This window comes from Daphnia pulicaria, chromosome 1 (genome assembly GCF_021234035.1).
Source record: "Daphnia pulicaria isolate SC F1-1A chromosome 1, SC_F0-13Bv2, whole genome shotgun sequence".
NCBI lineage: Eukaryota > Metazoa > Arthropoda > Branchiopoda > Diplostraca > Daphniidae > Daphnia > Daphnia pulicaria.
This window is the reverse complement of record NC_060913.1, coordinates 24,331,081-24,345,065: the sequence shown is the minus strand read 5'-3', so window position 1 is coordinate 24,345,065 and position 13,985 is coordinate 24,331,081. Positions and strand designations below refer to the sequence as shown.

Genomic DNA, 13,985 nt, shown 5'->3' with positions numbered 1-13,985 from the left:
TGACACGCCCACCCGCTTGTCGCTTTAGGTGGTTGTTGTGGTGGTTGTTGTGGTTGTTTGGAGTAACTGTTGACTAGTGGCGATTTATCGTCTGCCGGACAGGGAATGGAAGGCGAATGTTTGGGTCGGGCACCTCCCGATCCAGCAGCGGCGGCCACTTCTAATTTCGGATTGAAAATCGGTTGTTGTTGCTGTTGGTTTTGATTGATAATTTCAGGCGATCCGGCCGGAACGGTGACCCTCAGCCGGTGATGTGGTGTGATGGTGTTGCTGTTGACGGCCTTATTGACGGCCTCGATTGAGGTCGACTCGTCCGACGTCTAGAACAACCTGGAACTGCTGGCGGTGATGGTGGGTGGCGATGATGTTGTTGTTGTGACTTGACGATCAGCTGTTGGCACGTTGACAGTCCCAGCAGTCCCAGTGCTGCCGGGCGGTGGTGACTCCTTGCTGGCGACTTGGCTGTAGGTGTGGCCCGTTTGACTATAATTAGCATCCGCCCGCTGCTGCGGCTGCGGCTGCTGTTCCAGCCGGGGCAGCTTGTCCGTCGTCGTCTGCTAAGTTGCTGGGATATTGATAGACGTGGCAGACGGAACAGGAGTTGCTGATGGAGGCTGAGGAGGTGACGAGTCCGTCAAAAAGTTGAACATGTGAATCAACTACCGGGCGCATTTCGCCTGATGGACGTTGCCTGGCAGCGCTTTATCCCTGGGCGGTATCAGGGGAGGTGACTCGTCGTCTGGGACGCTTGCAACGGTGGACAACAAATGGAAGGCGGGCGGCAAGGGGGAGACGGCCAGTTGCCCGTTGCTTTGACTGTAGAACTTGTCGTCCTCCAGTCGCCTCCGCTGGGGCTCTTTCCCGCTGGATGATCTCGCTGGCCTCGCGATCCAGCCGGCTGATGTTGACCAGCAACGACTTGCGATGATATTGGTGTTGTTGTTGTTTTCCTTTGCTTCCGTCGCTACTGCTGCAGACGGAGGAGGAGCCTTGGCTCCGGGTCGATCCGCCGGGACTGACGCCGTTCTACGAATAATTGGAGCGCATCGTGTTCGATTCCGGCGGGTGGAGTTGGTGCTGGTGACTGGCCACCAATCCAATGGCCCAGCTGCTGCACTCGTCCGTCATCCCCACCGATCCCCACCGCCGGAAGAGCAGGAACAGGAGGAGGAGAGTGTTGGAGAAGAGCCGCGTCTTTCCATTTGGATCGCGACGCCGCGTTGGCGGATGAGTGGTGGTGATGCAACGGACTGCTGTTGATTCCGTTGCTGCTTCCGCCGTGCTGATTCCGGCCTCGTTTGTGCCACGACTTGAGCGGAAGGGTCATCATGCTGCCCAGGTGGGTGGGATAATCCAGCGTCAATCCGGAGGCGGAAGATTCCACTTGTTGTTGCTTGTTGGAATTGGAAGAATCCAGCGGGCGGAGGACTCCGCATTTTCCAGTTTGAGAATGTCGTTGTGCGGACGGTCGTCGAATTTGTTCTGCTCGTACCGGAACACTTTGCTGCTGCAAATCGTGTTTCGCCGTTACAGAGTCCAGTGGTCGTTTTAGAATTAGTTCGACATTTTGTTTCCTGGTGGCCAGAATAGACAGCCAGGCAAGAACCGCCCATATTCCATCTTTTTCTCGAATATGATCTGAGCCAATTCTATTAAAATTTCCGATCTGAAATATTTTCATCAATAAAATTCGAATGTACTCCAATATACCCAAAACTTTCTTCGCCGCAAAGTGACAGTTGTCCGGTATCCATCAGATTGCCAAAGTATTTCCAGCCGGTGGGGACTTCGTAGATACATTTCTGCAATTTGACGGCAACCCTAATCAAAAAATTTAGTTAAAACAAATTCAGTGGCACAATAATGTAAATAGAAATACCTATCGACAGCAGCGCCAGTAGGCATGCTTCTGACAAATCCTCTAACTCCAGTTTTGCGGAAGTATACGGAATACCATCCATATTGTTGGCGATGACTGCTAGTCGGAAAAAGAGTCGGAAGGGGTGACGAAAAAGACTTTCTCACCCAAAATCATGTTTCGGTCCTTCATTTCAAATATACACATTAAAATATTGAATTTTGTTTTAAGAGTTAATGAAAGTTAATTACTCCATCTCCATCAAAAGTGGCTGCAAGTCCGCCTTCCTTCATGGCTTGAACCAAGTCGGCGGCGTAAATAAGATGATTCGGGTGATTCAGGATGATTCAGATGATTTGGGTCAGGATGATTTCCTCCAAAATCTTCAAGGGGAGTAACATTGACGACACTTTGTGCGCTAGCTCCAATCTCTTCGCAAAATATGCGGCTGACATAAGGAGGTCACTAAAAAACAGCGGTCATCCAAGTGGTCTCATATCCAAGACTTTTTCAAGATCAATACCTTCGTGCATTGAATTGATCAACACTTTAAGAGGGGTTTGGCCTGTTCCACAAATAAGGTTTTTGATAGAACCAAAATCAAATATTTCTTTCATCAACTCCAAATAATCATTGACAGAGTCTACTAATTCAACTGTAAATGGGTGGCCTTCAATCTACAAAAAGGGTAAAACGCTTTCTTACATCAAATTGCTGAGTTACAATGGTCTTAATATCACATTTAAGGTCTGGTAGTACGAAAGCTCATAGATTTTGTTGGTTACCTTCAGGTGCAGGCCCACCATTGGAGGTGTTAAACTTAAACGGCATCAGGACCACCTGGGTTGTGACTGGCAGTGAGCAAAATTCCACCGTTGGTCTTAATTCTTTAAGTACTTGGGAATCATGCATGAGACTGCAGGAGTAGAAACAATTAGGTTATGTTCTGCCCAACAATCAGCTTGGATACCTGTAATGACATAGACACATTAGAAACCATATTTTGAAAACAGAATAACAAGGATCTATACTTTATTAGCAGCACAAATACGAACAATGATTTCGACTGTTTGTTGCAAGAAATATCGTCCAGACACCAGACGACCAGAGTCGAACATAGAGCCTCTGCGAGTCCTCCAGTTAACAGACTTGACTGAATAAAATTGTCGGTGTAGTGTGGCTGAGAAAATACTTTAACCGCTTTTCTTAGGCCGCTTGTGCCAGGTTTTTGGCCTTCAAATGGTGTTGTAGGTACTTTTATTGAACTCAAGATCTTCGTTTTTTCTCCCGTAGTTAGTTACAGCACAGAGACTAGGGCTAGGGCTGTTGACAGACAATAATACTCTTCTGTTTTGACCTTGTACGTGTTTGCCAGAATGCCAGGTGTTTGCGGTCGCCTACAATTTCTGGTCGTCCAATTTCCATCAAGATTGATGCATTTTTCTTATCAATTTTTAAAAATTCCACCCATAGATTTTTTTCCAACAAAATTAAAATAAATTTCAGCAGTATTTTTTTTCGAATTATTCCAGTTTGGCATTGTGACGTTGTTTAAACGCTTTTGTCGTCTGCTGACTTGACGTGACTTGACTTGATCTTGACGTGAAAAGTCCTCAACTTTGTTTCCGAACAAAAAAGAAAACAAAAGAAAAGTCCTCAACGTGAAAGGGATAGAAATTACAACAAAGATCGTGACCGTGGCAATAATCGAGAGACCGTGGCCGTGAGAGGAGAGAACGTGAAAGGAAGATATCACGCAGTTGCTCTCGTAGCCGTGATCGTACTACAAGAAGACGTAGATCCAGATCCCGCGGTAATAAATATTTTTTTCATTGTTCGTATTAATTAAATATTTGATTAAAGATTCGGGTAGACGCGCTGTCGACTCATCGACTGAGTTGTGTCCAATTTTTGTTTGGAATGCACGCAGTGTTAAGTGTAATTGTTGAATCATGTTAGATTTCGGGAATCAAAGTAGAGATTTAAGATTGAGATTGAAAAGACTCGACCCAAAAATTAAAAACTTCGGCCTGTATTTCCAAGTATAAACTGTTATTATGTTGTATACTTAAAAACCATTATCGAAGCATTAAGCACCATATCTAAGCATTTTTATTTTTAAATTATGAAATGGTTCTGCGATTTTTAATTTGTTTCCTTGTTTTTAATGATGATGATAGAGAATAGAGAAACAAGCCTTGTGTTTAGTTACATTTTTGGAGTCAATGTGTCTTGTACAGATCAGGTTATTTTGCCTCTTAGCATAAACAGTTTTTACATTTTCGTGTGATATTGTGAATGTTATATTTTCTTACTTTTATGTGAAAATTAATCTAACTGTTTTATTTGTGATTGCAGTTTTTGGAAATCAGGTTTTTAGGTTGTTTCAAAATGATGAACAACTCAAAATCAAAACACTTCAATGGAAATGACCCTTCAAAATCCAAACCTCATGGAAAGCGAAATAAAACTAAGAAGTCATCCAAAAAGAAAAATGCTGATTCAGACAATCAAGGATCATCTTCAAAGGAACAAGATGATGCAGTACTTAGTAGTTCAAATGAAGACACGGTTGAAACAGTTTATGCTGAATCAAATCATGTTCCACTGGTGATCCCCAAATGGGAAAAACCAGATACTCAAAGAAAAGCTTTCCATCTTGCAAGGGATCCCCGCATGACCTCAAATCCCATTATGGAACGTGATGATGAAATGGATGAAGATATTTCCAATGAAGCATTTCCTCCGGATTGGACAAATAACGAATTAGTACACACCGCAGAACTTCTTCAATCCCCGCTTCAATCAATCATTGACATCAACGTCGAAAATGTTAAAAATGAAAAAGATGATCTTGGACTTGGAGAAAATAACGATTGGAAAACTCGGTTTTGGAGTGAAGCAGATACAACCACTGAAGCATCTACTACTGTTCCAGTAGTACGAATTAAATCTGAGCCTATGGATAAGACCGATTTTAATTCATCTTCGGAACCAATTGAAGATGACCGCTGCTTTATCGACTCTGGTTCTATTGTTGGTCTCCCATCTCCCGGACGGGCATCTCCTCCTGCATCTCCTACTATATCGATTAAAAATGGTGAAGAAAACCAAACAGCGGGCGGTATTTCAGATGATAATGAAACACCCAGAATCTCTCCTGAGCAACGGTTGATCTCATCGGAACGTAAAGACGACGCGGATGTCACTCCGGTGTCTGGCATCCAATCAGGAATGACAGTGCAGCATTTGCCACCTCAGCAGCCTGCCCAGCCAGTTGCCGCACAGATTCCAGTAATAGCCCAACAAAACTTGATTCCCGTGCAAGCCAGCAGTAGCAGAAACAGTGGAGCTCCTGTGCCGACCTTAATCCAGCCATCGACGAGTGTTCTGACGCAATCGAATTTGATGCATCCGGTCGTGCTGTTGCTTCCATCGGCTCCATTGCAGCAACAATCGCAGCCGACACCGGTAGTACCAATTCACGATCCTCAACCTTTGGTTTCAATTCGCGGACTCATTCCTCAGCACCCACATACGCTCCAATATTTAATTAAAGATTTGGGTAGACGTGGTTTTCACGGTCGTTTTCGCTCTCGCTCATCATCGCGTTCCCGTTCTCGTTCCCGCTCACGTCGTCGCTCACGTTCTCGCTCCAGGTAAAAAAAAAGTCTTTGTTACTTTTGGGTGTAGTCTCCGTGTACTAATTAAATTTAATGGTTCTTCAAATAGGTCCAGAAGCAAGACGGCTTCAGAAGTTGCCCCACAACAACAACAATCTGTCACTGCGGCGTCTAGCATCCAACCAGAAATGACTGGGAGACTTGGAGCTCCAGCGCCACACCCTTTGGCGCCGACCATAATCCAGCTGCAGCAGCAGCAACAACAACAGGAGCTGCAGAAACCACAACAACAGAAGCTGCAGCAACAACAACAACAGAAGCTGCAGCAACAACAACAACAGAAGCTGAAACAGGAGCTGCAGCAACAACAACATGAGCTGCAGCAGCAACGACAGAAGCTGCACCAGCAACGACAGAATATGCAGCAGCAACGACAGGAGCTGAAGCAGCAACGACAGAAGGTGCACCAGCAACGACAGAAGCTGCACCAGCAACGACAGAAGCTGCAGCAGCAACGACAGGAGCTGCAGCAACAACAACAGAAGCTGCAGCAACAACAACAACAGAAGCTGAAACAGGAGCTGCAGCAGCAACGACAAAAGCTGCACCAGCAACAACAACAGAAGCTGCAACAGGAGCTGCAGCAACAACAACAGCAGCTGCAGCAACAACAACAACATTCGATTCCAGCTACTCCGACTCCTGCTTCTCCTATCGTTCCCCGCGTTGATGTAGCAGAGTCTGCAGCCATGTCTGCATTAAAGGCAATTGCTGCAGCCTATGCTAGGGCAAACGAAGAAGAGGAAGAAAATCTGGAAATTCTGTTCCCCCATGATGAACCCACGAACATGTAAAACAAAAAAAAATACGTTTTGGCAAATGTAAGAAATGCCAATTGCGGACTCATCATTTTGCTAATTGCCCACAATAATAAAATTGGAAATGCGCTTTAAACAAAACCTCTTCTTATTTTTCCTCCCCGGTGCTGCACAGCAGACGTCGTTTCTCAGCTGGATGATCCAACAATCATGCTGAATGCTGAATCCTGCATCAAGCTGAATGATCCAGAAAAATCCTGGCCGTTTCGAAAAAGGTGTGGAACACATTCCGTAGTCGCCCAGTCTTAAGGTTGTGTGTATCGGCGCCGTCCGCCCTATGTGTCCTATACAATTTTATTCGTTATTCAACTGATGCGCGCAACCGGTTAAACTTTTTTTTTTCTTAAAAGTAAAAAACGAGACTGTTCACGATATATCAGAAAATCTCGGGGTCCCGTTTCTTGAAAATTACACAAAATACTGAAATTCCAGACAATCTTTTAAAAAAGGACATTTTTACCAAAGGAGCCCACAGCTATATCCTCATTCATTTTGATTTTTAATAGCAAAAGAGCCATCGGGGGGAACTATCGATCGTGTGGCATAGACAACACGTCAGCCATTGTTATGTGTGTACTACACTCACGCAGAAAGGTAACATACAAAGGAAGAGTCTGGTTTTTCTCCTTTTTTTAACTGATCATTATTATTCACGATGATTAATGAGTCTATAGTCCTTTGATCTTTTGGAAAATTAATTTTTGATTAGGACTACAGACTACACATATTGACGTAGTCAAATTTTTTTTTCTGTCCAGTTCGCTGTTGTGTGCAATGGAATCTGAGGCTTTTTCAAAAGCGGAAGCGCGGAATAATAAAAAATAAAAAAGAACTAAAAGAACGAACCCCCACACTCCCGACAAACAATTGAAAAGAATCGCCAGCGATTTTGGCGGGCAGAAAACAACCTACAATCATCACACCGGGGCTATGATATAAAGATACCTTTTAAGAGGGGGGGTTAGAGAATAAACCAACATGGCCGACTGACGAGACACGCCCAATTGAGAAAACGTACGAAATTATTCTTGTATGTGTGTCGTGTAAAAATCAAATCAAAATCATTTCAATGAGCGATAGGTTAAAATACCTTTTCAAAGTCGGGCGACCTGCGATGAATAATTATATAATCCAGTGAACATTGAACAATATGAGAGAGTTGCACTACGCGAATCACACTGACCAGAGTATATTGGCTAAATACGAGCAAGCCAGAAAACAATTACACACGGCGTGAATATTTCAACAAAAAGAATCAAAAGTTTTTCGGAAACTCAACGGAATGATTAGCAGCACGAATCCAAGCACATGTTAGAACAAATGGTTACACCCAACTGATCCCAAGCCAGTTCAAAAACCGCTTCACTACTGTATACTATCCCCAACCAACTGTCCTTTTTACGTTTGGCGCGTAGTATACTTTTACCTATGTAAAGTTGTAAACGTGCGTAGAGACTAGGGCAGAGGGTAATACTAATGAATGACGTATCTATCGTAGGGGGATGGAAGATAAGGGGCAGGGGACTGTGCTACTGCTGGCAGCGCCACCAAATGAAAGTTGAAGCCTGGGGGACCTTTTGCCTTTGATGGGGTCTAATAATAGCTGTCTCTTCGGGTTGACCATCTTCTTCTTTTTAATTTGAATTTTTCCTTAAATTGTTTAAAGCTATTTCATCCCCACCGGACCTTTTTATTTTTTTTAACCCGATGGAACTTACTAGGAAGTAGGGAGAGAAGAAGCTGGAAGAACCCAGTCAAGATTTGCAATTTTTTTTTACGACACTGCAGGAGTTCCAGGCGACGCCAGTGGAACAAGGCGCCTTACAGACACTGGACGCTCCAACGCCCTTCGACTTAAGCCGTCGCTTGCTGCTCCAAGATCTTGACCTGGACGGACTGGCGACTGATGACACCAAAATTGTCGGCCCATACTCTTTCTGCAACTTGACTTGGACCGGCTGATTGTCGACCGTGGAATATAGGAATAACTCCGCTCCAGGTCGCCCTTGAATACAACCGACAGGCAGTGGTAGTTTCTCTTCTTTGAGCAACAACTCGGCCGCCTTCTTGAACAGACATTTTGATCAACGAATATTTGGCCACAATGGCCAGCAGCTTAGTGATTTCCGATATGAGGTCGAACTTTGCCTTTGGAGTCGTCTTTTCTAACATTCAGTTTGAACTTTTTATAAAAATCAAACAACAATTAAGTTAAATTTTCTCCACAAAATTCCAATGTCATTTCTTACTTTGACGGTTTGCTGATGGTGGCGGTCGCAGCGAAGTGTCAATTCTTTATCCAGCTCGCAATTTTTGGTAAGGACCTTCTGAACGTCAAGCCAGAGTTTACTAACCGGAACCGGCCTGTGGCGGATGCGCAAGAAACTCACCGATTTGATCCAGTTGTTGCCAACCAGCGACAATATGATGATGTGGCTCTCTTCGTCCTGGTAATCCACCGTCGTCATGTGGACGCGATCCAGCGAGCGCAGTACGTACTCCTCCTGCCGGTGGCCCCATCAGTACGTTTACTCCATTTGGTGCAGTTATTCAACATCAACAAGATCACGTTCCATCCTCGTGTTGTTCAGTTTCTTCGTCATGGTTTGGATTTCGTTCACCGTGTTCTGGATGCATTTCTCCAGGCCGTACATGCGGCACTTGTGAAGCAGAAACGTCGACTCTTGTCTACTTTTTTCTCTCTTGAATCAACATTTTCTTTCGAAACGGACATCGTGTAACCTAAACAGATAAAACATAGAGAAAGCTATATTAATCAACGAATCGAAATTGAAATCCATTTGAATATTTTACCTTCCAGCAAAGTGGATGGGGACTGACTGGCTGTGCTTTAAATTTCAAATAATAATTACTGTTAAATTGAAAAAATGTAAGAAGCCGTAATGTAAATTACCATTAAAGAAGCTCATTTTGTAAAAAAAAAACGAAGCCTATTGTTTCAGACCTAATAAATATGGGTGCGTTAGCGACTATATAGCAACTATTCGAAACTTACTGAATTCCAAACGCTTGTATTTCCTACTTGGCACCGCCCCAGTCTGATGTTTGAATCTTGGTCCTTGGAGTTATGATGGGCAGGAGCTATATCATGATTCATGATATTAGAAGATAACTAACTGGAAGCACTTTATATATACCTGTATAGTAATAAGAGAATTTTCTTTATGAAACATACCAACTGTGCATTTACCTGTTTGATAATTCCATAAAACAATGAATTGAACACCTGTAAAAAATACTGGATTGCTGTACCCCTATATATGGTTTTTTAAATGCCATTAACACTATTCATTTATTGCCTACTTCGAACCGTTATTAACTTTACACAGATAACTCTAATGTATTGAAATTCTAGATTTCGACAATTTTGAGTTAATAGTGAAACAATGTATGTAAGCAAATGGAACTACGGCTTCATAAACTAAAATTTGACATTAATGTTAAGGGCGGGAACAATCATCAACCTGACAAGATCTCTGCGAATGACATTAAGCTTCTCATTGAGAAATTTCAGGAAGACAACACAGTCAGTAAGTACATCATGCCATTTTTTCTGTTTTCTCCGGTAATAAAAGAAAAAAACTTCTCATTTTCACACAGGACATCAAGGATTCCAGATAGCAATGCTTTAGAAACAACAGATTAATTGATGAGATATACTGAAAAAAACATATTCATCTCAATTAACCTTTAGTATTTTTTTGATGGGATGAACTGAGAAAATCCTGGATGAAAAAGATCAGAATCTGGCAGGCAGCTACATCTACTTTAGTGAAGTATCTATGCAATAAAGGTGCCCATCGACGAAAGGTGACAAAAAAACTCAGCGAGGAAATTTCTAAAAAAAAAACTATAGTCAAAACCAGTCAAAACTACTGGTGTTGAAAACCACAAAAAAGTACCATTCTCCGTGCTTCTGACAAAAGAGCTGAGCATCACTGCAGAAACCAAGGCAGGAAGAAGAGAAACCTTGGATTTGGAAACTTCAATCTAAAATTCATTAAATATTTGATAGAATAAATTTAATAGGGAATAGACTTGAAGTGCATTTTCAGATACATCAATCCATGTGCAGACTGCATCAATCGTTGTTGATTCAGTGGTTTCTTCTCTCAAGTAGTAAATCAACTTCTTTTCAAAATGTAGTTGTTCTTCCAGACATTCACTATTAGGTTTCTGGATGGAATCAAATGCTTTGCGCAACTCAGACAACATTGCTCGTATCTTCCAAAAACCGTTGTCTACTTTTAATGTAGCTACTGCTTCTTCAATCAAGGTCTCCAAGTAAACTAGTTCCTCACAAAATTCGGCCATCATTTTAGCAGCTTCGGCAGCTTGATCAATTTCAGAACAATTCATTATTTTTGTTTTTATAATCTTAACAGTTAAGAGTTAACACGAGGGCAAGCACGAGCACGAAGCAACCAAACCGACTGTTTGTTTTCTGAAAAGTAAATTTTCCCTGAGAGATTTTTAAAATTCTTATTTTAAAAAGCCGAAGGCTTACCGCCTTTTAAGGGTGAGAGATTTGAAGAAACAAAAGTTCCGACAGCGCTCCAAATAGTCTTAACTGTGAGAGGTCCCTGGGGAATTGGGGCGATTCGTGATTGGTCGAAGGGGTTTTCGGGACTGTGACGCGTTCGTGCTGCTCTGATCGCGACGCGACTAATCTTATTCGATGTAGAATGACTTTTTACATAGGTAATGACTAAATTTTTTAACTATTAACGAAAATAACGAGAGATTGGGAGCAAAAAGGGGAAAAAAAGGGGAAACTTCTAAAATAGAGGAAAAAAATGTCTTCTAAAATTAGAGGATGCAACCACCGCTAAACAAAAGAAGAACTTTCCGTTTAACCGAAAAGACTAAATTTGCATTACGTTATTTGTGGTTCGCGAGATATTTGACCAAGAAAAAGACACCCAGATTGACTTTGAGTTGATTGTTTGTTGACTAGCAGACGACGATAACTTTTATCGGTGTGGCGTGTGGGTACTGGCTACTGGGGCGACTGGGTATTCATTGGAATTCATCGATCTAATGTAAGAATGTTTGTGATTAATTTCATCTTGTGAAACACTGTAGTTATCTTTCTAATTTTAACTATTGCAGGATTCTAATAAGAAAAAAAAACCATGCCTCCAGTGTCACAACTGATTATTCCTTTACCCATCAAATGCCAGATTGGCACATAGTTCAAATGTGGGTGCTGAATGAACTGGTAAACATAAAAAATGGAATTGACAATAGGTGTTCATTATGTCACTAATCTTTCTGTGTGATGAAAACAACCCAAACAAATTATTTGCAGATTACATTTATCATCAGACATCTCTCCCTTTCCTATGTCTTGAAGATGACGACAAGTTGCCAGTTGATTTACATGTCACCTTTACTGATATCCTAGCACACCATACTTTATTTGGCATAAAAAAAAGGTTTCCCTTCTGGGTTTCCCTCATTTAAAAGGCCTTGATGATGTAATGGTGCTATGCCAAAATTTTATCAACGTAGAGAAATTAAAGCTGCAGCTGTGGGAAATGGAATTGACAGTATGTAGTCCTTATTCAGTAATCTTTCTTTGTGATCAAAACTAAACCACAAAATTATTTGCAGATTACATTCATCACAGACACATTTCAGTTTCAGAAAGTGGAGTTTTGTCTTGAAGATGACAAAAGTTGCCCGTTGATTTACATGTCACCTTAAGTGATGTCATAGCAGCTACTTGTCATTTAAATAGTTTGTTACCATACTTTATTTGACATGATTGTTTTATAGAGTTATTTCATTTTGGTTTTTTTTCAGGCATACTTCAATTTCAGAAAATTTTGTCTTGAAGATGACAAGTTGCCAGTCAATATACATAAAACCCTAAGTGATATCATAACAGGAACTTGTCGCCCGGAAGTATTTGAGACTTGACCAACATGGACGACGTGCCCTGGGAGAACCTTCAACACGCACTCGCCCTCCTTGCGTTCCCTTCTGACACTCGTGAGTTCGAATAAATTGTAACCGGATAACTTTAAGGATACTAATTCGTGTACGCATTTCAGGGGTATCACCACACAAGGAGTTGCTCGATGCGTCGAGGTGGAATGCCTCGATTGAAAAATTTCGTCAAGACTATTTCCGCCTCTATCAGTTGGCTCCATTGTCTGTGTTGGCTGTTGCGTTGCAAGCTGGTCTCTCCACAATGAAAACTCCGTAAGTTTTAACTTTTAACGCCATTTCCAAGAACTTTTCACTTTAATCGATTTAATTTTTACAGGCAATGTTATCGCCCAATGGATCAGAGGAATGTTGAATGTCCCATGTGCCAAGAACTATTGAACAAGTTTGCTGAACGATTACTCACGCTCATTGCTCACAATCAAGATAGATCTGTCGCTTTTCGGGCTTATCTCTTAACGAACATAACTTACCTATGATGCTACCCAACGGTCGTGTGTACGGAGAGCAGACATTTATCAGTTTTCGTGCACAAGTTCAACCATATTGTGTTTGTTTTTGAATCAATAGGCCTTGCGGACTATACCTGTGCTCGCAGCAAAGAAGTCTTCGCTGTCAAAGATGTAGAGAAAGTTTATGTTATGTAGTGTTTTTTATGTACTTAGTAATACATTATTTTCGTGAACGGACAGATTTTATTGATGATACGAGAACTTTGCTAGATGGAATATCGCAGCCCGCTCATCAAGCGGCTGCCTTTGTATGAGGTGAAATCGGGAGAAATTGTCCTCAAGCTCGACCTTCAACTATTTAACCGCCGTTGATCGTAGTCTTTCAATATTAGTGATGCATTTTCTCATCGATTTACATTTAATCTGTGTATAACTGCCAAGACAAAATGAATTTTCATAATCCTGTATATAACTGTACGTTTTTGATAATGCAAGTAGTTGCAAATTGTATTGTTTTATTAATTGAAATTTTCAGTACTACTTGAGGCCTATGACTATGAACATATCTGCTATCACACACTATTACGAACTAGAATAAACAGAATAAAAACGAAAAGAGACTTATTAAAATCTCGAAGGTGCCACAGAGGGGCTTGATCGTGAAGCGAAAAAGTGTCTGCTTGAGTGAGATGACCTGGGGCAAGAAACTTTAGGCTAGAGCCAAACTTAAGAGTTTTACGGACTGTCGTCTGCTAGCAGTTTGTATGCTAATTCTTGAAAATAAAATTGGGGCATCCGCTTGGGGCGCTGGCTGTCAGGGTCGGTCATTCATTTGATCATTTCCATGGGGAAGTAGGCGGAAAACAAGGATTTTCGCTTAAATTTAACATTTTTAAAGATAAAACTACTTGTTATCTATCAGAATGTATCAATTTAATTTCTGGTTCAAGGAGGAAATAATTTTTCTTATTACAACTAAATGAGCCCAACACCCAAATAATTAATTTTCACTGGATGGAGCAGTACCACAGGAGTAATTGAATTTGAATGTCTTAAACAAAAACACACATAATTTAGCCAAATAAATATTGCAAATTTTCACTGCAGAACGGCGGTTTATATTCAAATGAGTTGCAAGAGGCAGCGGTTACAGTCATAAATTCAACTATTTGCCAACTGACTTATGAAATTTACATTA

The 13,985-nt window shown here is 41.6% G+C and overlaps 2 protein-coding genes, 1 long non-coding RNA gene and 1 pseudogene across 8 annotated transcripts; 2 read left to right on the top strand and 2 right to left on the bottom strand.

Moving 5' to 3' along the window:
- Positions 1-900: 900 nt before the first annotated feature.
- Positions 901-2,205, bottom strand: LOC124316082 (annotated as a pseudogene).
- A 1,826-nt stretch (positions 2,206-4,031) lies between these two features.
- On the top strand, positions 4,032-6,335 carry LOC124315986 (putative uncharacterized protein DDB_G0271606). The gene is made up of 4 exons (XM_046781751.1): positions 4,032-4,103; positions 4,217-5,517; positions 5,591-5,639; positions 5,835-6,335. Exons 1-4 carry the CDS (start codon positions 4,032-4,034, stop codon positions 6,333-6,335), a joined length of 1,923 nt encoding a protein of 640 aa, XP_046637707.1.
- A 3,318-nt stretch (positions 6,336-9,653) lies between these two features.
- Positions 9,654-10,833, bottom strand: LOC124316703. Its single transcript, XM_046782651.1, has 4 exons — positions 10,440-10,833; positions 10,283-10,370; positions 10,069-10,218; positions 9,654-10,006 (listed from the first exon to the last, which is right to left on the bottom strand). The coding sequence occupies exons 1-4, from the start codon at positions 10,737-10,739 to the stop codon at positions 9,891-9,893; spliced, it is 654 nt and encodes a 217-aa protein (XP_046638607.1). The 5' UTR covers positions 10,740-10,833; the 3' UTR covers positions 9,654-9,890.
- Positions 10,834-10,879: 46 nt separating this feature from the next.
- LOC124318666 lies at positions 10,880-13,020 on the top strand. Of its 6 annotated transcripts, none has more exons than XR_006912422.1 (7): positions 10,880-11,081; positions 11,341-11,422; positions 11,493-11,601; positions 11,692-11,932; positions 11,997-12,377; positions 12,440-12,590; positions 12,655-13,020. It is a non-coding gene; the product is annotated as an uncharacterized LOC124318666 (long non-coding RNA). The 6 variants fall into 6 exon arrangements; XR_006912421.1 differs by having other exon boundaries at positions 10,932-11,422; positions 11,997-12,122; positions 12,189-12,377; XR_006912425.1 differs by having other exon boundaries at positions 10,932-11,422; positions 11,997-12,126; positions 12,189-12,377.
- The last annotated feature ends 965 nt before the right edge of the window (positions 13,021-13,985 follow it).